The sequence below is a fragment of the Hylobates moloch genome, unplaced genomic scaffold, assembly GCF_009828535.3.
Source record: "Hylobates moloch isolate HMO894 unplaced genomic scaffold, HMol_V3 SCAFFOLD_1, whole genome shotgun sequence".
In the NCBI taxonomy this organism is placed as follows: Eukaryota; Metazoa; Chordata; class Mammalia; order Primates; family Hylobatidae; genus Hylobates; species Hylobates moloch.
Genome location: NW_026652276.1, coordinates 229,624,874 through 229,647,827, shown reverse-complemented (window position 1 = coordinate 229,647,827; position 22,954 = coordinate 229,624,874). Strand labels below are relative to the sequence as shown.

At 40.5% G+C, this 22,954-nt stretch overlaps 1 protein-coding gene and 1 non-coding gene across 5 annotated transcripts in view; one reads left to right on the top strand and one right to left on the bottom strand.

Annotated features, from left to right (window-relative positions):
• The window catches only part of EZH2 (enhancer of zeste 2 polycomb repressive complex 2 subunit), a 76,040-nt gene extending 57,149 nt beyond the window's left edge, over positions 1-18,891 (top strand). For all 4 annotated transcript variants that reach the window (XM_032762064.2, XM_032762065.2, XM_032762063.2 and 1 more), the window contains 12 exons: positions 6,581-6,672; positions 8,163-8,403; positions 8,899-9,068; positions 9,512-9,606; positions 10,758-10,798; positions 11,264-11,389; positions 12,175-12,353; positions 14,603-14,698; positions 15,893-15,974; positions 16,914-16,994; positions 17,149-17,233; positions 18,567-18,891. In XM_032762064.2, coding sequence (XP_032617955.1) covers positions 6,581-6,672; positions 8,163-8,403; positions 8,899-9,068; positions 9,512-9,606; positions 10,758-10,798; positions 11,264-11,389; positions 12,175-12,353; positions 14,603-14,698; positions 15,893-15,974; positions 16,914-16,994; positions 17,149-17,233; positions 18,567-18,627 — 1,349 coding nt within the window. In that variant the 3' untranslated portion in view covers positions 18,628-18,891. The remainder of the gene's footprint in view (positions 1-6,580; positions 6,673-8,162; positions 8,404-8,898; positions 9,069-9,511; positions 9,607-10,757; positions 10,799-11,263; positions 11,390-12,174; positions 12,354-14,602; positions 14,699-15,892; positions 15,975-16,913; positions 16,995-17,148; positions 17,234-18,566) is intronic.
• Positions 5,198-5,259, bottom strand: LOC116809864 (U7 small nuclear RNA). Its single transcript, XR_004370035.1, has one exon. It is a non-coding gene; the product is annotated as a U7 small nuclear RNA (small nuclear RNA).
• Positions 18,892-22,954: the final 4,063 nt, after the last annotated feature.

The window sequence follows — 22,954 nt, the reverse complement described above, 5'->3', positions numbered from 1 at the left end:
TTGCTGATATTGACTAATAAATTGTGTTAAATAAGAAATTGGCCAAAAAAATGTTCAGGTAAGTGCTTGTCGATTTAATTTAATTTAATTTTATTTTATTTAATTTTAATTTAATTTAATTTTATTTTTTTGCCCTCTGGGTAAGTTGTTTTTTTAAAATGCCTGCATTTGAATACAAGTAAAACGTAAAATGTTCTTAGTGAAAATTTAAGTATGGTATATACAAAAGTACTTTTTTCCTCTGGCATTTCTAGGGAATGTGGTTTCTTAGTAAATTTTCCTGGTGATTGAAACTTTTAAGCACAGTTTAAAAGCATCAACTACTTTTGAGGCACGTATTTTGAAAATGTATTTAATATTTCCTAATTTTCCTAGAGTAGTTTGCTTATTATAGTTTGGTTTTTCCTATATCGTATTTTAGTACGTCTGTCTATGGCATGGTAATTTCTTTAGGGGCTTTGACCCATTGTAAAATCGTTTTCCCCTGGACTCAACGGCCCCACATTGCTTTGTTGTTTTGAGTTCCTGTGCCTACCATTGACAGATTTATTCCTCCTCATTCACCAGTGATACGTCTTTACGTCTTTCTAAGCTTGCCCAAGCAGCTGTACCTCACCTCCTCCTAAGTGTTTGCTCTACTTGTTTTTGCTGCAGCTAATAATGTGTTGAGTGATGTATATACACTGGTCTGGAAATGTTAAGTTTTGTTTTTGTGTGTGATGTATTAGTGCTTTAGTTATCTTAAAATAGAAAAACTTGAAGTAGATTTTTAGAATTATCATTATATTGTTACCTCCTTGCTCTTGTTCTGACTCCTCATCTAGTTTAAATTGATTTGGTAGTTTTAAAAATTCGTAGTAAGTCATCCATTTGTTGCTTCAGCCATTGGACAGTTAAGCCCTTGCAATAGTTGTCTTGAATTTCATTTTAATTCCCCTTTACACACCATCAATTTATGAATTACATCCAGTTTTTATTAAGAATATTGTACATTGTATGTAGATATCACTGTAGCAAAATAATGGAGTGGAAGCACTATTTTGGAGTCGCTGAAAGGTCCTTCCAATTTGTTGTTTATAGATGTAGCATTTAATAAAGTTTTTTGCTGTAAAAATGAACCATAGAAGTAGGACACTACTTTTAAACATTACAAGAGTTTTTTATTGTGCTATTCAGAGATGAGTAATTTTTTTTTTTTTTTTTTTTTACTTGAATCTTGAACCTGTTACTTATCTCATTATTCTAGCTGGGGAGAAGAGAGGAATATTTTACTTTAATAAAGTTGGCTTTCATGGGGCTAATTGGCTGCCTCCTCGTAGCGTTTGGTGGCCATGGGTCCAACTGTGCTAAGCCCACTTTTACTTCTTTTTACAGTACAGCCAGTGTCTTCATCATTCAGTCCTATTGAGTTCTGTAGGAACTTCATTGTTTTACATTAACTTGGACAAAATACCACAAATGGTATATCTTTCTTAGGTAAAATAAGTTACTAAATAAATCATTAAATATATACAATCATGCATTACTTATGGATGGAGATGCATTCTGAGAAATGTGTTGTTAGGTGATTTTGGCATTGTGTAAACACAGAGTGTACTTACACAAACCTAGATGGTACAGCCCGTGACACACCTAGGCCACACACCCCTGCAGCATGCCACTGTACTGGATACTGGAGGCAGTTGTGACACATTGGCAAGTATTTGTATATTTAAATCATAATAAACATAGAAAATATACAGTAAAAATACAGTATTATCTTATGGTACCACTGTTGTATATGTGGTCCATCATTAACTCAGATGTTATGCAGCACACGACTGTATTTTTTTTTTTTTTTTTTTGAGACGAAGTCTCGTTCTGTTGCTCAGGCTGGAGTGCAGTGGTGTGATTTCGGCTCACTGCACCCTCTGCCTGCTGGATTCAAAGGATTCTCCCGTCAGCCTCCTGAGTAGCGGGGATTACGGGCACCCGCCACCACGTCCAGCTAATTTTTGTATTTTTAGTAGAGACGGGGTTTCACCATGTTGGCCAGGCTGGTCTTGAACTCCTGACCTCAAGTGATCCACCTGCCCTGGCCTCCCAAAGTGTTGGGATTGCAGGCGTGAGCCACCACGCCTGGTCGATTGTATGTTGAATGTAGCATTTTGTGCTTTAGTTTTCTGGTCTCTATCTTGGGGATACGGTAGTACTTCCTTTACAGAGCTGTTGTGAGGATTAGATGAATTAATGTGGGGAAGATACTTAAAATGGTACCTGGCTCTTGTTAGCTGTTGTTATTTTTAAAATAGGTCATCATTCACATGGTTTACGTTTCCAAAAAGTATTAATATGAAGATGTGCTGGGCGCGGTGGCTCATCCTTTTAATCCCAGTGCTTTGGGAGGCGGAGGTGGGAGGATTGCTTGAGTCCAAAAGTTTGAGGCTGCAGTGAGCTATGATCATGCCACTGTACTCCAGCTGGGTGACAGAGTGAGACCCCATCTCTTAAAAAAACAAAAGGTATGGAAATGTGTACATAAAGTCTCCCAATGACTTTCTGTTCCCCATCTTTCGAATTTTTACCTCACTCCTTCCACTTTTATTAGTAGTTAACCACTTTTATTAGTTCTCTTGTATTTTTTTTACAGTTTCTTTGACAAGTATAAAGATACTCTTTTTTTCTGACCATCTTATTTAAATGGTGCCATAGCATTCAGGCTTTTCCCTTTTTTTGGAATAAGGATAGGATTTAATATTGTAGCTATTAGCTTTATCTGTATAGCTGCATAGCCTGTGCTGTAGGAGGTTCCAGAACTTACTGGACTGGTCTCTAATGGTGACCATTTGGATTATTTTGAGCCTTATGCTGTAATGGTGCCACAGCAAATATCTGTACCCATTTCATGCAAGTTTAAGTTTACCTGATAAACTCTATTTAGGTATTGCCAAATGACCTGCCATATGGGGATGCAGCACTTTAAAGCCCTACCAGCAAAGTCAGAGAGCCCTGCCCATAGAAGGTGTTACCAAACTAATTTTTAAAATTGATTTTATAAGTGAAAAATGGCTTTTAGCATTATTTTAAAATTCTTGTTTTTATTTTTTAATCTCTGCTTCCCACAGGTGATAAGCATTGTTTTAATATCTGGGTTTTATTCCTTTGAGTGAGGGTAGGATCTTCCTATATGTTGAAGAGTGAACTATTTTTATTCTTTGTTTTTTTGATTTTGTGAGACGGGGTCTCGCTCTGTCACCCAGGCTGGAGTGCAGTGGTGCAGTGGTGCAGTCTTGGCTCACTGTGACCTCTGCCTCCTGGGTTCAAGTGATTCTCCTGCCTCAGCCTTCTGGGTAGCTGGGATTACAGGTGCGCACCACCTTGCCTGGCTCATATTTGTATTTTTAGTAGAAACAGGGTTTCACCATGTTGGCCAGGCTGGTCTCAAACTCCTGACCTTAGGTAATCCACCCACCTCAGCCTCTCACAGTGCTAGGATTACTGGTGTGAGCCACCGCGCCTGGCCTATTTTTATTCTTGGTCTCATAGGTCTTTTTGATGTCTTAGGAGCTTTTTTTTTTTTTTTTTTTTGAGACAGAGTCTCGCTCTGTCACTCAGGCTGGAGTGCAGTGGCGCAATCTCGGCTCACTGCAGGGAGCTTTTTATATAATCAGGGAATTTGGTTTTTTGAAATATGAGTTGCAATTTTTTTCAAGTTTATTTGGTAAAAGTCCCATAAGCAAAGTTTAAACTTTTTTTTTTTTTTTTTTGAGACAGTCTTGCTCTGTCACTCAGGCTGGAGTGCAATGGTGTGATCTTGGCTTATTGCAGCCTTTGCCTCCTGGGTTCAAGCGATTCTTGTGCCTCAGCCTCTGGAGTAGCTGGGACTACAGGCATGTGCTACCACATCCAGCTAATTTTTGTATTTTTAGTAGAGATGTGGTTTTGCCATGTTGGCCAGGCTGGTCTCAAACTCCTGACCTCAAGTGATCTGCCCGCCTCAGCCTCTGAAAGTGCTGAGATTACAGGTGTGAGCCACTGCGCCTGGTCAGTTTAAACATTTTTTAAAAAGTAGTTGAATTTCATCAGTTAGCTTTCCCATTCCAAGATTATAAAGGGTTTCTTACTTTTTCTAGTATGTTTTAGGCTTCATTTTAAAAAACATGTAAATCTTTGATCCATTTGGAATTTAATATGATGCGGATTATAAATCTGATCCTCCTCCTCACTTCCAAAGTTGCCTAGTTGTTTCATTTACTGAAAAGTTCATCTTTCACTACCTTGAGATATTTCCTTCGTTGCCTGTTGCCATATGTATTTGGGTTTCTCAACATTGTGTTCCTTTAGTCTATTCATGAGGCGGTATTCAGAGATCTCCTGGCAATTCTTGTTTTTCTATATGAATTTATTTATTTAGAGAGAGGTATATACATACACACACACACACACATACATACACAGGGTCTTGCTCTGTCACCCAGGCCGGAGTGGTGCAGTGGCACAATCATGGCTCACTGCAGCCTTGACTTCCTGAGCTCAAGCTATTCTCCTATCTCAGCTTCCTGCGTAGCTGGGACTACAAGCATGCACCACCATTGCTGGCTAGTTTTCGTTTTCTTTTTTTCTTTTCTTTTTTAGAGATAGGGTCTCACTATGTTGCCCAGGCTGGTCTTAAACTCCTGGCCTCAAGTGATGCTCCTACTTTGGGCTCCCAAAGTGCTGGAAGTACAGGCGTGAGCCACTGCACCTAGCCTGTATACATTTCAAAATCTGTTCGTCTAGTTCTTTTTAAAAAAAATTAGTGGTATGTTTATTGGAATCCCATTAAATTTAGAAATTACCTAACTTCTTTTTAAAATATAAGGGTTAAGTCTAACTAGCCATACTATCACCTCTCTTTTTGTGTCCTTTAATTACCTCCCAAGTTTTCTTTATGTGACTCTTGTACATTTTTTGTTGAGTATTTCTAGGTATTAAACTTGCTGCTGCTGTTAGGCGTTTTCCACATTTTGTCTTCTGTTTTGTACCCTGCTACCTTACTGCATTGTCTTCATGTTTATCAGTTTCTCAGTACATTCTTAGGAGTTTTCCAGCTGTGTAATTATACTGTCTGTAGTTATTAATGGTTTTGCCTTCTATCCAGTCTTCATAACTGAAGCTTCTTTCTCTTTTCTACCTACTTTATTTATTTATTTTTTGGTTGGGCGGGGGCAGGGATTGTGGAGGCTTTCTGATAAAAACCGGAAAGCCTGCTAGACAAATTCTAAAAGAGCTGTAACTGTCTTTTCTAGCTACTTTAGCTTGTATTTTCAGTACAGTTTAAAAATTAGTAGTGCTGGTAGATAGAGATAAATGTTCTGTCTCTTCTGGATGAGTTTTAGAAAATTATTCTTTACATCCAGGTTTTGAGATTTATTTGTATAAAGTTTACGTGTTCTCTAATGTTCATTTTATTTTTGTTAATATTCTTGTTCTCTATATATTTCATGGTCACTTTTTTGTTAAGAAGTGGTTTTTATATTTTAAATTAGTATTTTTTTCTTCAGAGAACCAGCTACAATGTTAGTTTAACTCATAAACAGAAAAATAGTTGTATTAGGGTTCCTAAGCGAATGTAATCCAGCACCAGATTAGTATTGGTGTTAGGCTGTCTGGAGCCTAATTGCTCACACACTTCCGACAGAATCTGAGCCTTGAATTTTTCTTCTTTAAAAACACAACTTTGTCCTTTTTTTTTTTCCTTCCTTTTCTCATCAGTCTTTAAGTATAGCTTTTTACAAATATTTAAAAGATGATTTGTTTTGTGGAAATGTCACTTGTTTTTCTCCAAATTAATTTTCATCTTGTATAATTCTGAATAGTCCATTTCCAGCATTTCCCTTTTGTATATGAGGAAACAAGTTTTTGCAAGAAATTCTGTGAAGTTTGCACTGCTGTCAGTGTTCACACTTTTCATGTAGCAGTGTATCCGCATTTGAATCTTTCTGTTGCATTATTTTGGAATTTTAGGTTTCAAATGGTGTGTCTTTCTAAAATCTGCTTTTTTGACATTGTAATTTTCTGTGGCAAGACACTATAAGCTCTCACCAGGTTCTTGGATTGGGTATGATTCACAGGAATTGAGTGTTAGTAATCTGGGGCTGTCCTCTTTATCATTAAAAATGAGTTTTTACAACTGGTGACAAGCTGATTGCTGACCTTTCTTTAGAAATCAAGAAATTGTATGTCAGAATTAAAAATAGGAAATCTGATTTAATTGTAGAGGGACTATCAACTGCTTAAACAGAGATAGTAAGATTCAATTTAAGTAAATGTTTATAACCATAGTTATGTGCATCAGTTTTACTTGCAAGGAGAAAAATGAGAAATCACGACTCATTCCAGAATTTACTGTTTTTCCTTCCTGCTTAATGGTTGGAAGAGGAGGAATGGAGAATACATTGTGATCATTCAGTAAGAGCCTGAAGGAAAGTTGTATAAAGTAATGTAAACCACATATTAGCAAGATTATAATCCATTAATTGACTTTTCCAGTGAAACTGGAAAAGTGAAAAAGTAAGTATTTTATAGTTATATTAGATTCTTCGTTTCATTTATTTTGCAGCTTTTCATGCAACACCCAACACTTATAAGCGGAAGAACACAGAAACAGCTCTAGACAACAAACCTTGTGGACCACAGTGTTACCAGCATTTGGTAAGACTTAGTGCCTTATTATTGCAGAGGGTACTTGAGAGGACTTAATTTTGCACTTTGGTGGAGGTGATCAAGTCAGCGTTAATGTTGTCTGCACCCATGCTGTTATGGGCCATATGATAGACAGAGCTTTCTCACCCATGCTGTTTCTTCCATAGCTCATGTACTGCACATTTTAGTCCTTCATTAATGTGGTATTATTCTTTTTAAAATCTGTGTTATCTCTTCAGCAACATTTCAAGGTCTTTAGGATCAAGGACTTTTATGCCTTCCACAAAGTCTATGAGAGTTGCAAGGCACAGATAGTCCACTTAGAAAGCAGGCATGCAGTATTCATACGCAGTAGATCCCAAGCCCCTCTCATAGCCATATCCCTCTGCTTGAGTTTTAGGTGCACTGTCATTTCAGCTATATGATAGGTTCCACAGATTTTTTTTTTTTTTAAATGATGGAGAAAAGGTAAGGGGTTAGGAAAATATGAGGTAGAAAAGTTGTTTTTTACGGGTACTCTCTTATTTTTACCATTTCCCCTCTTTGAACCAAGCCACTCCTACCTAGGAACTAAATGGGTATATATTGCCTGTTGGATTTTGGACAGAAGATTCATTGAATGGCACCTGCAGAAGGTATCCTATTTTTAAGCAATTTGGTTTTTGTAGAATGAAGTATAAAACTGTTGGCTGCTGTCAAACTTCTCCCTTCTATTTCCACTAAAAAAAATGGAATTCTTGAGCACTTGTTTTATTATAATATTCTTTACAAGGCAGAATTTTGTTTGGCTCATCTAAAATGTTTCTGTGGTCTCTATAAACCATGCTCTTACCATTGTTTTATACTTTGAGACTGGATTATTGTACTTCATAATGCAAGATGTAACCCTCACAGTCTTATTCCTGAAGTTCCTTTCATGTCTTCCTGTGGCTGTGTATCCTTCACAGGAAAAAAAAAAAATGTTGGATGTTTTAATAGTAAGACAGGAAGTGACAAAGTCAAGCATGTTTGTGTTTTGTGTTCTTGTATACTTTAAATATTAACACGAAGAGGTATGCATTATCTTAAACTCTGCATAGGTAGTCTGACTCCATACACATTAGGTATATGATTCTTTTGTAAAGATTCACTTTTAAATAGACTGTATGTCCATAGAGATAATTACCTTTATTACATGAAGTATATTTCATACTTTATCTTCTTATATTTTAACTTAATTATAACTAGTTAATATATTTTACAAATTCACAACATAGAACTGTCTTGCCTGATTTTTGTACCATTCTAGGAATATATAGAACCCCTATTTCTCTTTCTGAAATTTTCAGACTATCAAAAGCATATCAAAACAAGTATATTAGACATGCAAGTGATTATTTGTGATACATGGATAATGTGATAAATTTTTTGACTAACCTGGCTTATATAGTATTTTTTTTCTCTTCCATCAAAATGAGTTTTAGAACTTTGCTCTGATGTTGACATTTTTCATTTCGTAGGAGGGAGCAAAGGAGTTCGCCGCTGCTCTCACCGCTGAGCGGATAAAGACCCCACCAAAACGCCCAGGAGGCCGCAGAAGAGGACGGCTTCCCAATAACAGTAGCAGGCCCAGCACCCCCACCATTAATGTGCTGGAATCAAAGGATACAGACAGTGATAGGGAAGCAGGGACTGAAACGGGGGGAGAGAACAATGATAAAGAAGAAGAAGAGAAGAAGGATGAAACTTCGAGCTCCTCTGGTAAGACATGTCTAATAACTGGGTTTTACTGTTCTGTGGAAGTTCATATTGTGAGGATTAAGGATGTATAATGCATTGAATAATTTTCTTAGTTGGTTAGTTTCAGTATAAAGACCAGAGTCTAAGACCAGAGTTATCTCAAGAATGTGTAGCTGCGTTGTTTGTTTCCTGCCTCCACCCCTACCCTAGCTTGTGGTGTTTGCCCTGCTTGGTTGTTTGAAAGTTGATGATGCACTTTATTCTCATTTTTTGTGCCATTTTCCTTTTTCGATCTTTCTCAGGTAGGGAATAATGCAATTTGGATCATTTGGTTTAATATTCTTGATGTTCTATGAGTAGGTTTGTTAGAAAATGTGAACTACTGATGTTAGTATTTTACCGATTGGGTTTTAGTTGTCCTTATCTTTTTGCTTTTTTCTTAAGCACACCCTGAATTTTACTTCTTAATATTATTTCCAATCATTTCTTGACCAGTGCTTACATTTGGTTTTGTAGAAGCAAATTCTCGGTGTCAAACACCAATAAAGATGAAGCCAAATATTGAACCTCCTGAGAATGTGGAGTGGAGTGGTGCTGAAGCCTCAATGTTTAGAGTCCTCATTGGCACTTACTATGACAATTTCTGTGCCATTGCTAGGTTAATTGGGACCAAAACATGTAGACAGGTAAGATATCCGATAAAAATGTTGTTAAAAGAGCTTCAAACGTAGAGATAAAAATGTACTCATTGTCCAAACAAAGAAAATTGTTGGTTATTACTAAGCTCCTATTCATCTCCTAAAAATAATTTTTTTTTCTTCCCAAGAGGGAATTGAATGAAAATTATTCTCCAGGTATGTTACACAATTTCCCCACTGTAGACTTTTAAGGTTAGATAGGAGTAGATTTTAAAAGCTAGTAAGAATTTAAATTTAGCATCACAGTTCTTGACCAGAATATAATTACCGCTACCCCTAATGTGAGGGTAGGGACAGCGATGTGTGTTATATCCCCAGCATCTAGCAGTGTCACAGAAGAGACAAAGACATTTTTCTGGTATGCGTGAGTATAAGAATGGTTTGCCTAAATAAGACTGTCCTCATGGCTCTGTGACTGTGCCTCTTGTCAGGTGTATGAGTTTAGAGTCAAAGAATCTAGCATCATAGCTCCAGCGCCCGCTGAGGATGTGGATACTCCTCCAAGGAAAAAGAAGAGGAAACACCGGTGAGTCTGTCATGAAGCTGCTTAGAGAAGTCAACACAGATAGACACTGCAGGCAAGGCCCTTCCTAAGGGCTGTCGTTGGTTTCTACGTAGTCTGTTTTTAAAAAACCTTAAACTGCCATCAAAAACAGAACTACGGAATCTTATTTCCACTGGGAATTGCTAGTATTTTTCTATAAGAATACAGCAGCCTTCAGTATATTTGGTATGTTAAGAGTCATAAAAATTACGGTTACCAGACTGCATTTGGGTTAAGAAAAACATATTTAGTAGCTTTTGCAGTAAAGGTTACATAAGCAATTACTTTAACATCATGAAATGTTCTGTGTTTCTGATGTGAGCTCTGGGCCAGTTTTTAGAAGTATCTTTTATTCCAGGAGCTTGAATTTCTAAGTTGTGTGGCATTGCATTCTGATACTCCTAATTGGGTACCCTAACTTTAAGCCTGTGTGAATGTTATTTTCACCTTAGCGAATGTTTTCAGGCTGATTTGATTTGTAAATGCAGAGCCAGAAAAATTGATGAATGGACTATCAGCTCTAATCTCCCCATACCTCCACCTCACATTTTTAAAAATGGGAAACATAATTGGGTAGGTAAGGGTACAGTTAGATTATGCTTCTTAAATTGTGTACAGGCTCATGTTACGTTTTGTTACTGTAACATTTTGTTACTTTAACAAAAATAAGTGTAGGGCCAACCCAATTTAGAGTTTTTTTAAAGTCAAGTTTTTATTTTTATTTTTATTTAGGCTTTAGGAGATGCTTCTGAAATTTTGGTTATTTCTGACCATGTAGTTCACTTGATTGGTTTATGATGCCTGAAATAAGAGGAAGTGATCAGTGTCATCCACGTCAGAATAAATCAACAGGCAGACACACCTGCTGCTTGGTGCAGCATTGGGAGCTCAGAAGTTCTGACTAGGAGTCATGGATGAACACAGGAAATGACGTCTTGCCACACCTAGGGCAGCCTGAGCCATCAAGCTGTTTGAGTTGCTTCAAACTGATGGCAAATATAAACTGGGCAGGGCATGACTCTTGGCTTTAACGCATTCCTGTATTCATGGCACAGATAGATCCAGTTAAGCAGCTCTCTGTTGGATTTGTAGCTTCCCGCAGAAGTTTGGTTTAATTTTCTTTGTTTTTGCAGGTTGTGGGCTGCACACTGCAGAAAGATACAGCTGAAAAAGGGTTAGCATCTTTCCATTCCCCTCATTATTAGCTTAACAATGTCTGCTTTGTTTTCATTTGTTTTAGAATAGTAACTGGATTAGAGCTTGGGTTATTCTAATATAATTGCCTTCTGTATGTTAAACCAATTTGAATGGAGGATGTCTACTGATGAATCCCCAGTCAGTTCTCTTCTGTAAAGTGGAGGCTGACTGGAAGGTGTGAGTCCGAGTCAGTTGAAGGAGAAGTGCTTTGGGATGGGACTGAGATGTAGCTGTGCTGTAGATGGAACTCATAAGCACTTGGGGGTGGGAGAGTATTTTTGCCATCGTTTTGGAAACCGGAATATGTGTAATGTTATGCATTCAGTAAAGGCAGGCCAGCCACACTCCACAGGTAGTAGGGAAGAATGTACTCGTGTTAATTGTGTATGATCGTTTCCATCTCCCTGGATTCATTGGCCTGCATGATGTTATCTTTACTCAGACGGCTCCTCTAACCATGTTTACAACTATCAACCCTGTGATCATCCACGGCAGCCTTGTGACAGTTCGTGCCCTTGTGTGATAGCACAAAATTTTTGTGAAAAGTTTTGTCAATGTAGTTCAGAGTGTAAGTATTTGTTGCTTTGATGCAATTGCATGAGAACTAAATAGGTCTTTGGTTAGCAATTTAAAAAATCAAAAATAAGAACACGGGAGCACTCCCTTGTTTACTTGACGAAACTCATCAATTTGACAAGTATTTATTGAGCCCCATACCTGGCCCTGTGCCAGTGGCCAGTCAGTCGCCTGGGTGTTGTGTGTCTATGTGTGTGAGGCAGGCAAAGTTGTATTAAAGGAACCTGAATTTTATTTTTTTCTTCTTTGATCATTTAAATTAAGTTGTATTAAGGTTGGCACAGATTGTAAGAGGAATCTAGAAGGAGCTACCCAAATAATTTTTGGGCACCAGAAATTGTCAGAGTTAGGAGGGTTTTAGTCTTCAGATTAAAGGAATGTAGTGTAAACATAGTAGATTTTTATAATTGTTTAATGAGACTGCACATGAAGCTTGGGTATTAAGGGAGTGTTTAGAACCAGGGGCTATTAGAATGGTCAAGGACCATGGATATTGTTCCATCCAGACCCTTTATTCACACCTACTTTAAATATGTCCACTAGTTAACAAATGAAAAATGGAAAAACAACTCAATGGTGGTCTTTTTCAGTGCAAACAGCTATAACTTCGCTGTTAATACTTCCATTTCCTTGTCTATATAGTAGGGTAATAAGGTGGTTGTGAGGGTTGAGAGTCAGTCACATGCCCAGTACAGCCCTTGCCATGTATCTTTCTGCAAGTTTTTGCATATGGTGATGATGGTGATGAGTGAAGAACCTCCAAATCTCTCTCTGAAGGTCAAAACCGCTTTCCGGGATGCCGCTGCAAAGCACAGTGCAACACCAAGCAGTGCCCGTGCTACCTGGCTGTCCGAGAGTGTGACCCTGACCTCTGTCTTACTTGTGGAGCCGCTGACCATTGGGACAGTAAAAATGTGTCCTGCAAGAACTGCAGTATTCAGCGGGGCTCCAAAAAGGTGAGCAACAAGTTGCTTCTGGAAGATTTTTTGTAGTTAGCTGTTTAGTGATGCAAACGTCAGGATTGTCTTAGATGATTTAGCTGGAGCAAAAAGTAAAAGTGATCCTTGAAAGGTGCAACTGATGAGAAAGTGTTGATGATTTTCTCTGGGTAATGCACCCTTGGGCAGTCTCTTCAGTTTTATATAGAGCACTGTACACTGATAGTAGGAGAAACCAGCACATTCTGAGAAGTAGCCATTCATGGTATCAGATTTAGGAATAAGAGGTATTTTTTCTAGCTGTTTAATAGATTATTTGAATTTCTCTTTTAGTTAATAGAACTAGTAGTTTATCTAGTATCCTTAATGCAAATAAATGGTGATTTCTATCAAAATATAGACTCATTCTCATCAAAGAGAATTTATAGATTCCTTGCTATGTAGAGTAAAAGACAAAATTTCCCATGGCAGGTTTTTATAGACTTACTTCTGTTTGTTTAATAACCTTGAAAAAAAACCCAGCTAGGAAATATATATTTTTAGTCTGGGGAATTGTATGTAGGTGATTTAACTCTATCAGCCAGGAAGTAATGATTGAGCAAAAGACACTTCAGCAGCATGTATTTGGGAAATTTCGTATCTTTTTTTTTTTTTTTTTAGGGCAGATGATAAGTTCTTTCTTCAGTCAGTTCTTTTTATAATAATAGCTGACATTTATTAAGCATGTAAAAATAGCAGGCTGTTCTGAGTGCTTTAGTGGATTCGTTCATTGATTCTCCTAACCCTGTGAGTGAGGAATAAGTGCTAACCCCATTTTACGGGTAAGGAAACCCAAAGTCACAAGACTTGTAAAGGAGCAGGAGATCAAATCCTGCAGGCTCCCATTAACCTGCTCTTACGCTCTGTGTGTGTGTGTGTGTGTGTGTATATGTGGGGTGTAGAGTAGACCTATCTTTGTTGTTGGACCATTTATTTATAATTGAGAACACATTTCTTACCAGCAAGTCCCCTTCTACCAGAAATTCTGCTCCAGGCAAAACATTGAAGTTCTCTTGGTTTTGTTTGTGTCCTTGAACCAAAGTCTGTTTATGGCAGAGAGCTGTGCAGGGTGGTGGGTTTTTTATTTTTGTTTTTAGCTGTGACTTTTTTCTTTTCTGTTAGACATTTAGATCATTTTACTCTAGGCAGTTATATGTCCATTTAGGTCATTGGATCACAGTGACTCTGGTTCAGTTTCCGATGGCATACCCGCCCAGACCTAAAAATCTCAATTTCCCCCCCAAACAACTTACCATTGTACTCCTTCCTCACTTTGTTCAGAAAGTGGGCAATTCTATTCATACTGACATGTCCTCTTTGTAAGACATTTTTTTAACTCTTAAAAATGTTAAACTATGTAAATACTTTTTACCAATTGGGTTTCATTTGCATAGCAGTATTTAGCTAATTTAGTTTCTGATCAGAAGGCTATTTGGGAAGTTCACCTGACAGGTGAGTGGTAAGATGGTCCAGAATAGGAACAGATAGGAAGCCTTTGTAAAGGTCACAAGAAAATTTTGGATGAAAGCATAATACTGAGCTGTGATGAAAAATTGGTGTATGGGAACACATCCCTAAATACATAATTGACAGCAGTGATCATCTTGACATTTCTGCTGAAAATAGCCTCCTGGACTGACAAGATCATGAGAACACCTCCCGGTAGTTTCTTGTGTTGTCCTGAGGAGGTGGGGCGGAAGAACAAATCCAAAGCCAAGCTGCTATGGGCTTGAGGGAACCAACCCCAGTGAAGAATCAGGGGGTGTCCTGGGGCTGAAAATGGAATAACTATTAATAGAATCACTTGGGGGAAGTAGAGGGAAAGGTATGGAGAGGAAGAGTGATTTGGTGGTGTCTTTATATTAAATTCAGGTTGAAAGTGAATTACTTGAGGAAATCAAGGGCTGAAGAAACAGGGAAGCCAAAAGTGCAGCAGGCCTAGAGCACCTTGTTGAACGATGGTCATTGCAGAGGACCAACACTACCTAAAGGTTTTCTGTAAGACAGAGATTCTTATCTGCTGTATAAGGAAAACATATATAATGTTCATAGTTAGCCATTCTCAGCAGCTTTCACATTGACTGAAGCTGTGTGCTGAATTACTGCCGTAGAACAAACAGGTCTGAGGATTTAAAGTGATAGCTTTTGTTTTCATTCTGTAGTCTCCTTTGTCCCCAGTCCATCTTCACCCTCCTTTTTTGATTATGTGATTGTGTTTTATTCTCTAGCATCTATTGCTGGCACCATCTGATGTGGCAGGCTGGGGGATTTTTATCAAAGATCCTGTGCAGAAAAATGAATTCATCTCAGAATACTGTGGAGAGGTAAGGCACTGATGACCTGTATTCAGGGGGCATTGTATATACTAACTTTTCTTTATTTTAGATTGATTTTATTAGGTAAGTCTGTGGGTTTGATTGGAAATGAATTGCCATAAACTGCGTTTTCACCCTAGACTTCTGCGTGTTTGTGGATTTGCATGCTTAGTAACTGGATTGTGCTGGGCACAGTGGCCAACTCCTGCGATCCCAGCACTTTGGGAGGCCAAGGCAGGTGGATCGCTTGAGCTCAGGAGTTGGAAACCAGCATGGGCAACATGGCAAGACCCCGTTGCTACAAAAAATGCAAAAATTAGCTGGGCATGGTGGTGCATACTTGTAGTCCCAGCTACTTGGGAGCTGAGGCAGGAAGATCGCTTGAGCCTGGGAGGTTGAGGCTACAGTGAGCCATGTTTGTGCCACTGCACTCCAGCCTGGGTGACAAAGTGAGACCCTGTCTCGGAGGGAAAAAACAAAACAAAACAGGATTGCTTGGTTCTAGCCACATTTAGCTTTTCTCATCTAGGGACAACAGGGAGAACAAGAGCTTTACCATAGCGTATCCTGCTTAATCCACAACCTAGTTGATAAGGACCTGGAAATAACGTCATTAGTTATTCACCTTTTAAATTGTCGAGTTACCAAAAAATCATAGGCCTAGCTTCAGTTTGGAACCACCTCACCCAAATAGTTTTTGGTTTTTTTTGTTTTTTTTTTTTGAGACAGAGTTTCGCTCTTGTTGCCCAGGCTGGAGTGCAATGGCGTGATTTTGGCTCACCGCAACCTCCGCCTCCCGGGTTCAAGCGATTCTCCTGCCTCAGCCTCCCGAGTAGCTGGGATTACAGGCATGCGCCACCGCGCCCAGGTGATCTGCCTGCCTCGGCCTCCCAAAGTGCTGGGATTACAGGCGTGAGCCACTGCGGCTGGCTTTTTAAAAAAATTCAGCAAAAAGACTTTGGTTCCTCACTTTCTCCAAGGATAATTACTTCAGAATGTGGAAATATTTCTGAGCTGGGGTCCTTAGTACATACAGTTATTCTTTATCAGCGTGCAGACTGAATGGGAAGGAGAACTTGGCTGTAGTGACCCTTTTTGTTGGTTTTCTCCAGAAGGTCCAGTATTCACTCTGCGCCTTTGTGTGTTCTGTCAGGCTTGATCACCTTTATCCAAAAGAATTTTCTCCCATGTCTTTCTTTTTAGATTATTTCTCAAGATGAAGCTGACAGAAGAGGGAAAGTGTATGATAAATACATGTGCAGCTTTCTGTTCAACTTGAACAATGGTATGTTTCAGAGCTGGGAGGCAGTGAGTTCCTCTGAGTTGCATGTGGCAGCCTTCTGCCGGCCGAGTGTTCAGAAACGAGGGTAGAGGTCAGTGAGGTGACCGGAAGGAGGATCTCCTTAGAGGCATGGGGGGCTGCTTGTTTGAAAGGAACTGGAGCAAGGAGTTCCTCAGGGAGCAGATAGACTAGATGTGCAGGAAACCGCCTCTGTGGAGGCCCGGCTGTCTGTGGGTGGCGCTATCCCAGCATCTGGCTGTGAAGGGGACGTTGTGCTCTTGCTGCTCACCTCACCTTTTGTGTTCAGGCAGCTCAGCACACCTCCTCCAGTCAGTGCCTCTGAGTGGGGAAGGAGGGGAGGAGCACTGCACTTGGAACCATCTTCCAGACTCCCCTGGATATTCTCAAAGGACTGAGAGGAAAGGCAGCTGCTTTCATAGCTGATGTTCTGGGGTAGAATGTAAGGCTGTGTAGGGATGTTTCTGGTGGGATTATGTGGAAATGGAGGTAGGCTTAACATGTAAGATATTCAGAGAAACTCTTAGTTGGAACAAGTAGAATAGGTTTTTTTCTGTGAATGCTTTATAGACATAATGAAAAAAACTAATTTTAAATGTGAAAATGCCTATGATGTTTGGAAGAATTTTGTCAGATTTTTTTTTTTTTTGCTATGTTTTGCTCAGTAATATATGTTTATAGTTGATAATTAGTAGCTTTTGAATCAGATACCATCTTGAATTATAGGTGATTAATTTTAACCTGGAACAATAGTGTGTTCTTCCAAATGTCATTTCTTACTGAGTGAAGTTGCTTGAATGATTTATTTGCTTTTGCAGGCAAACCCTGAAGAACTGTAACCAGTTGCATTTACAGAATCATAATAACTTGATTTACTTATAACTGAAATTATTCACTGGGCTGTGCTTATTTTTTTCTTTTTAGATTTTGTGGTGGATGCAACCCGCAAGGGTAATAAAATTCGTTTTGCAAATCATTCGGTAAATCCAAACTGCTATGCAAAAGGTAGGTACCTTTGACGTCAGAATCGGAACTCCCTTTTCAATCCTGTGATGATGGACTTGAATACTTCTGGGATAGTTGTTTGTTATGTGAACAAGTCAGTTAACCCCCTGTGGCCTGTCTTCATGCTCACTGACACCAGTGTGTCTCTTTCCAGTTATGATGGTTAACGGTGATCACAGGATAGGTATTTTTGCCAAGAGAGCCATCCAGACTGGCGAAGAGCTGTTTTTTGATTACAGGTTGGTAAAGTACATTTCTAGCATGATCTCTAAGGGCTTTTTCTACTGGATTGTGAACTCTGGACAAAGGAGGGTTTTTAGTTCTTTGCTTCTTTTGACGGGTCACTTTGCCATGAGCATTAGTGGGGAATTAGGTTACACTTTCCTGTTATGTATTCATTATCCATTTATTTATTATACAAGTCATGCTTATTTTAAAAATAGAGTAAAATCCATGCAGAAAGCCCCATTTCTCACCCTGCTGTTGACAGCTGGGTGAGTCCTAGACCTTCTCATACCATGCCGCATGCTGCATGCTTGCTCGTGGAGCGTTTTCCAGATGAGTGCAATCACACTGTCCTGTAGATTTTTCTGCAACATGGTTTTACTTGACAGTATACTATGTATATCTTTATGGATTAGATCTACTTAATTTATTGTTTGCTATAATACTTATTACACATATCATTACCATTTTATAAGGTGCTATTGGCAAATCGCTGTCTGATCACCCTGTGGGGATGCCTGGGACATGTGGGCCACCAATGGTATCCGTGTGGTTAGGCATTAGGCTGCCAGTTAACACTGTCAAGCTCTGTGGAATACATCTAAGTCAGCCATTGAATACAGATTTAGGTGCAGTCAGATGACTGTCTACTTAATGAACTCCTGTGGCCCCGTGTACATCCCATCCGGAAGCTGTCTTTGAGTACTGTGTTCTTGCATATTCAGGCTGGCCTTTAATGGCCGTTGCACAGCGAAGAGCTCTCAGTGAGGCAGACAGGGTCTGAGTGAAGGGCCCACTTTAGCAAAGGCCGCTGCCTTCACTCCAGGCTGGCTCTGAATGAAGAGTGTGGGGTGGAGCTTCCTTAGGATGACCCGGTGGCCTCACCCCCCATGGTGGGCTTCTTGTGCTCCTTTCTGGGTGTCTGCTGCACTCCAGTTCTCTCTTCACCTGGGGGAGCAACTGGCGGGCTGCTCTTTGGCCCTCTTTGCTATGGTCATCATTTTTTCCAGACCATGGTTCTATTTTGCCTTTCCAGCGTCAGGCCTAAACATCTGATGTGGACCAGCCTTCCTGGGGCCACTTGCTTCAGAGGCATAGGGGAGGGTGGTCAAGCTCTGGGAATGCTTGTAGACAGGTTTGCTCAGAACTTGGCAGCGTCTCAATTAAATGGCCAGCAACACAGACCTATGCATTGCCTTCTATGAGTGTGCCCTTATGCAGGCAGCTGTGTAATTGGATGGGGTTTTTTAAGACATTTTAATGCACCCACTATCTTCAGCAGGCTTTGTTGTGTTGTTGGATGGGTGGCCATCCAGCGGACATCTCATCTCCTTCCTGTTGTTTCAGATACAGCCAGGCTGATGCCCTGAAGTATGTCGGCATCGAAAGAGAAATGGAAATCCCTTGACATCTGCTACCTCCTCCCCCTCCTCTCTGAAACAGCTGCCTTAGCTTCAGGAACCTCGAGTACTGTGGGCAATTTAGAAAAAGAAAATGCAGTTTGAAATTCTGAATTTGCAAAGTACTGTAAGAATAATTTATAGTAATGAGTTTAAAAATCAACTTTTTATTGCCTTCTCACCAGCTGCAAAGTGTTTTGTACCAGTGAATTTTTGCAATAATGCAGTGTGGTACATTTTTCAACTCTGAATAAAGAATACTTGAACTTGTCCTTGTGGAGTCCTCTCTCATAGCGTGTCAGTCACTGCTTTTAGGACTGCTCAGCAAAAACCTTTTAAATTTAACTCTGTGGGTTTTTAGTGTCTTTGTATGAATCTTGATTTAACTAATAATACTGCCTGTTAATATGTGGAAGACATGAAGAACACTGCTGTGCATCCTGAGGGCTTACCCAGTAAAGGGCTTGATCTTACAGACAAGACCAGGGTGGGTACATTCCAGTCAGCTGTACGACCTGGAGAAAGTGATTTAACCGCCAAGTCTGTTACCCATATATAAACTGACAGAGTAGACAGGTTATTTTTAAGAACGTACCTAGTTCTAAACTCCATTAGTCTAGATAGAATTGTTTAGAAACACAATGTAAGTTGGGATTCCTTGCCTACTTTATCAATCACAAAAGGTGATTGATAGGTATAATCAAACTGTAGTTTTATATCTTCTCAAAGGTAAAAATCACAAACTCTGAAAGCATCAAGGAAACATGTGCCTTGCATGCCTCATGATAATGTGGTTGGTCTCAGCTTCTTGCACCCTCCCCAGGTACGTTCACCAGCATCATCATGGGAACCCTGACACCCGCTGCAAACCAGCCCGTACTGTCAGTTACTTGGCTGCCTTTTCTACAGTTGTTAGATTTTTATTTACAATGGGATTGATTGATAGTATTAATGTGAAACCTGATTAAATTCACTCATCTTGCTTTCCAGTTCCACAGCATTTGCGGGATCAGGTCTCCGACACATCACTGCACAGGCGCAGCAACTCGAGTCCTAAAGTTAGTTTGCCACTTGATTTGGGATTGAGGAGATCCCCCCTCAGCCTCGTCCCATGGTTTCTTAATGACAGTGCCGATCTATTTTACGTCTAAATAACTATCTCCACTCTCACCCAGAAAATGGTACCATCCACTTCAGAGCTTGTTGCCCTCGGTGCCCTCATGTTCCACTCGGCTCTCGGCAGGACCCTGGGCAAACTGGGCAGCCATCAATCTCCTGAGGCGATTACTTGATTGTTTGGGTTAGGTCATTCTCCAGATGGCTCAATGGCCTTGCCTAGGCACAGGCGAATGGAGCCCATCTGTTCATCATCGCCTGTTCATGAGACCCCAAAGGTTACTTGGGCTCAAAAGTACCTGCTGACATGGCTCATTCAGCTACAGCCCTCAACCCATCCTCAGAGGAACAGCTGGGAAGCAGATCCTTGAGGCCTCCAGTGAGCTCAATGTACCAGAGCCCCAAATGCATAGGAAAGACAAAGTGGCATTGATTGAAAGCAGTAGTTTTTGAGCCCTGTCTGGTGTATTCTCAATACACAGCAAGCTTTTTATACCATGATCTGAAATGGCACTTCTCTAAAAGCCTCTTCAGTGACTTCCATGAACACAGATTTTCTGAACAGAAATCCTTGACGTAATAACCCATTTGATATAACCTTCTATCAGGCTTGCCTGGCCTGTGGACGGCCGGTTGCATACAGCCCAACACAAATTCATAAACTTTCTTAAAACATTGAGGTTTTTTGTGATTTTTTTTTTTTTTTTTTTTAAAGACAGGGTCTTGCTCTGTCACTACTCAGCCTGGAGTGCAATGGCGTGATCTCGGCTCACTGCAACCTCTGCCTCCCAGGTTCAAGCGAATCTCCTGCCTCAGCCTCATGAGTAGCTGGGATTATAGGCACGGGCCACCACGCCTGTCTAATTTTTGTGTTTTTAGTAGAGATGGGGTTTTGCCATGTTGGCCAGGCTGGTCTTGAACTCCTGACCTCAAATGAGCCACCCGCCTCGGCCTCCCAAAGTGCTGGGATTACAGGTGTGAGCTGCTCCGCCCATTTTTTTTTTTTTTTTTTTTTTAAGCTCATCAGCTACTTAATACAAGGCTTGACATATACAATAAGCAGGACCTCACCCACAGACTAACTTCTGTGGGTAAAGTTAGAGGCACCTAGAAGCTGTGCTAGGTTTTCATTATTGTCTGGTTCATCCCATCTCCAGTCTTCACCATAAGTATCCGTGACAGGTCCTCACTTCCACTTCTGCCCAAGATGTTCAGCAACTCCACCAAAAGTCAAATCAAATAATGTAAACCCACACATTTAAGCTTGTAGATAGATAGCTCATCAAGACTGGATCCAAAATGTAAACATTTTGAAAACGGTATTCTGTTAAATAATTCCTAATGGAACTAGTTGAAATAATTGCCTATCCGCCCAATCCCTTGATAGAAACAATCCCAGTGAGGGCTCCACATGGATACCTGGCATTAGAAGTGGCCCACACTCACCTGTTGCGGCAAGGGCATTGTTGGGGCTGCTCCTGGACAGGGTCATGAACTGGACAGAGGAACGATGACGGTATGAAAAATGAGCCTGGGCAGCCAAGTGACTGTGATTCCTACAAACAAGAAGCTGTCTTCATTAGAAGGGGGATTCAGTTCAAATAGCTGAAGGCCAGCAAGCATGTTTTCCAACTGGGGGTGGTAATTCTAAACTTCAAAGGAAAATTAGGTACCAATATTCATCAAGGAGCAGCATCTTAAAATGCTGTCAGTAAAGGTAAGTTACATTACAGGCTCCTGTTGGTCCTGTAACCACTGTTTCTTACCCTTCAGATTCCTGTCATGTGGTGTGCCTGGCCAGCATTCCGAGTCTATACCCCATGCTTAACAGAGCCCAACCAGGAGACTTGCCCTCCCAGGCGCTGAGATCAAGGTCCTCCCTTCCCTTGTTCCCTTAGGCCACAGCGATACATACTTAGCCTGTGTATCTGGTCTTAGTGCACAGCCCAGCTCTGATTAAACCACAATGAATTTTTCTATAACCCAGGGGGTAAAATACTGACTTTATAAAATATGAGTTAAAGTTGTCAATAGATTAAACCTTTGTTGCTGTGATACTGTTTCCAACCTCTTTGGCCATGATTCCAAGATAATAAGCCTTGGTCTCAGTGGTAACAACCACACTGTAGAACCCCACTAGGATTTGGCAGCAAATAGCCCCAGATGTTTGGTGTTCTACAGAGAGGCTCCCCTATACTTCAAGAAAGGGTAAAAGCAAGAGTGACAATGTGAGCATTCTGGGGCTGGATTAGTTCAGTGATACTGCACTTGGTGGTTCTTTACAAACTATTTTTCTTTTTTTGACATGGAGTCTTGCTCTGTCGCCCAGGCTGGAGTGCAGTGGCACGATCTCAGCTCACGGCAACCTCTGCCTCTCAGGTTCAAGCGATCCCCCTGCCTCAGCCTCCCAAGTGGCTGGGACTACAGGCGTGTGCTACCACAACTGGCTAATTTCTGTATTTTTAGTAGAGATGGGGTTTCACCATGTTGGCCAGGCTGGTCTTGAACTCCTGACCTCAAGTGATCCGCCGCCCAGCCTCCCAAAGTGCTGGGATTACAGGCGTGAGCCAACGCGCCTGGCCACAATTTTCACAATTAACAGCTAGTAACAAAAAGCCAATTGTGCCCATACAAGTATTTTGTCCAAGGAGAATAGGGCTTGAGAATTGGGAGGAATGTGACCTTCCTCCTGGGTTCTAACCATGCTGCCCACATATAGGGACTGAACACCCAGGGTTTCCAGAAGCCTGGGACTCTCTGCCTCTAAGCGACTTATTAAGTTGTCCTGAAAAAGAAATGCCTCAGAGAATGTCTCCCTTTCCGTGTCTTACCAAAAGAAATGCAGTCAACCTATACACATAAGGGACATTTGGACCTAAACACAGGTCTTGAATTGCCTTTTCTTTCACACCAGTCAACATGATACACTTACCCAGTGCGAAGGGGAGCAGGTAAAGGCCAGGAATCTGAAGGTGTGGGGTGAACTCCTGACTCGCCCGTCACTCAGCTCACCTTCGCTTACTGTGAGGAATTTCCATGGGACCAAGGGACTTACCCAAGTGCCTGCTTGATCCCGGAGGAACTGAAGAGACCAGCAAACTCATGACAATATTTCCTATCATTCGCAGGACTGAAATACACAGGCTCTTGAGGCAGGTCTGTGGTGTTCCTTTGCAGCATGCTTTTCTCACAGGCAGAACAATGGACTGGTTTGAGGAA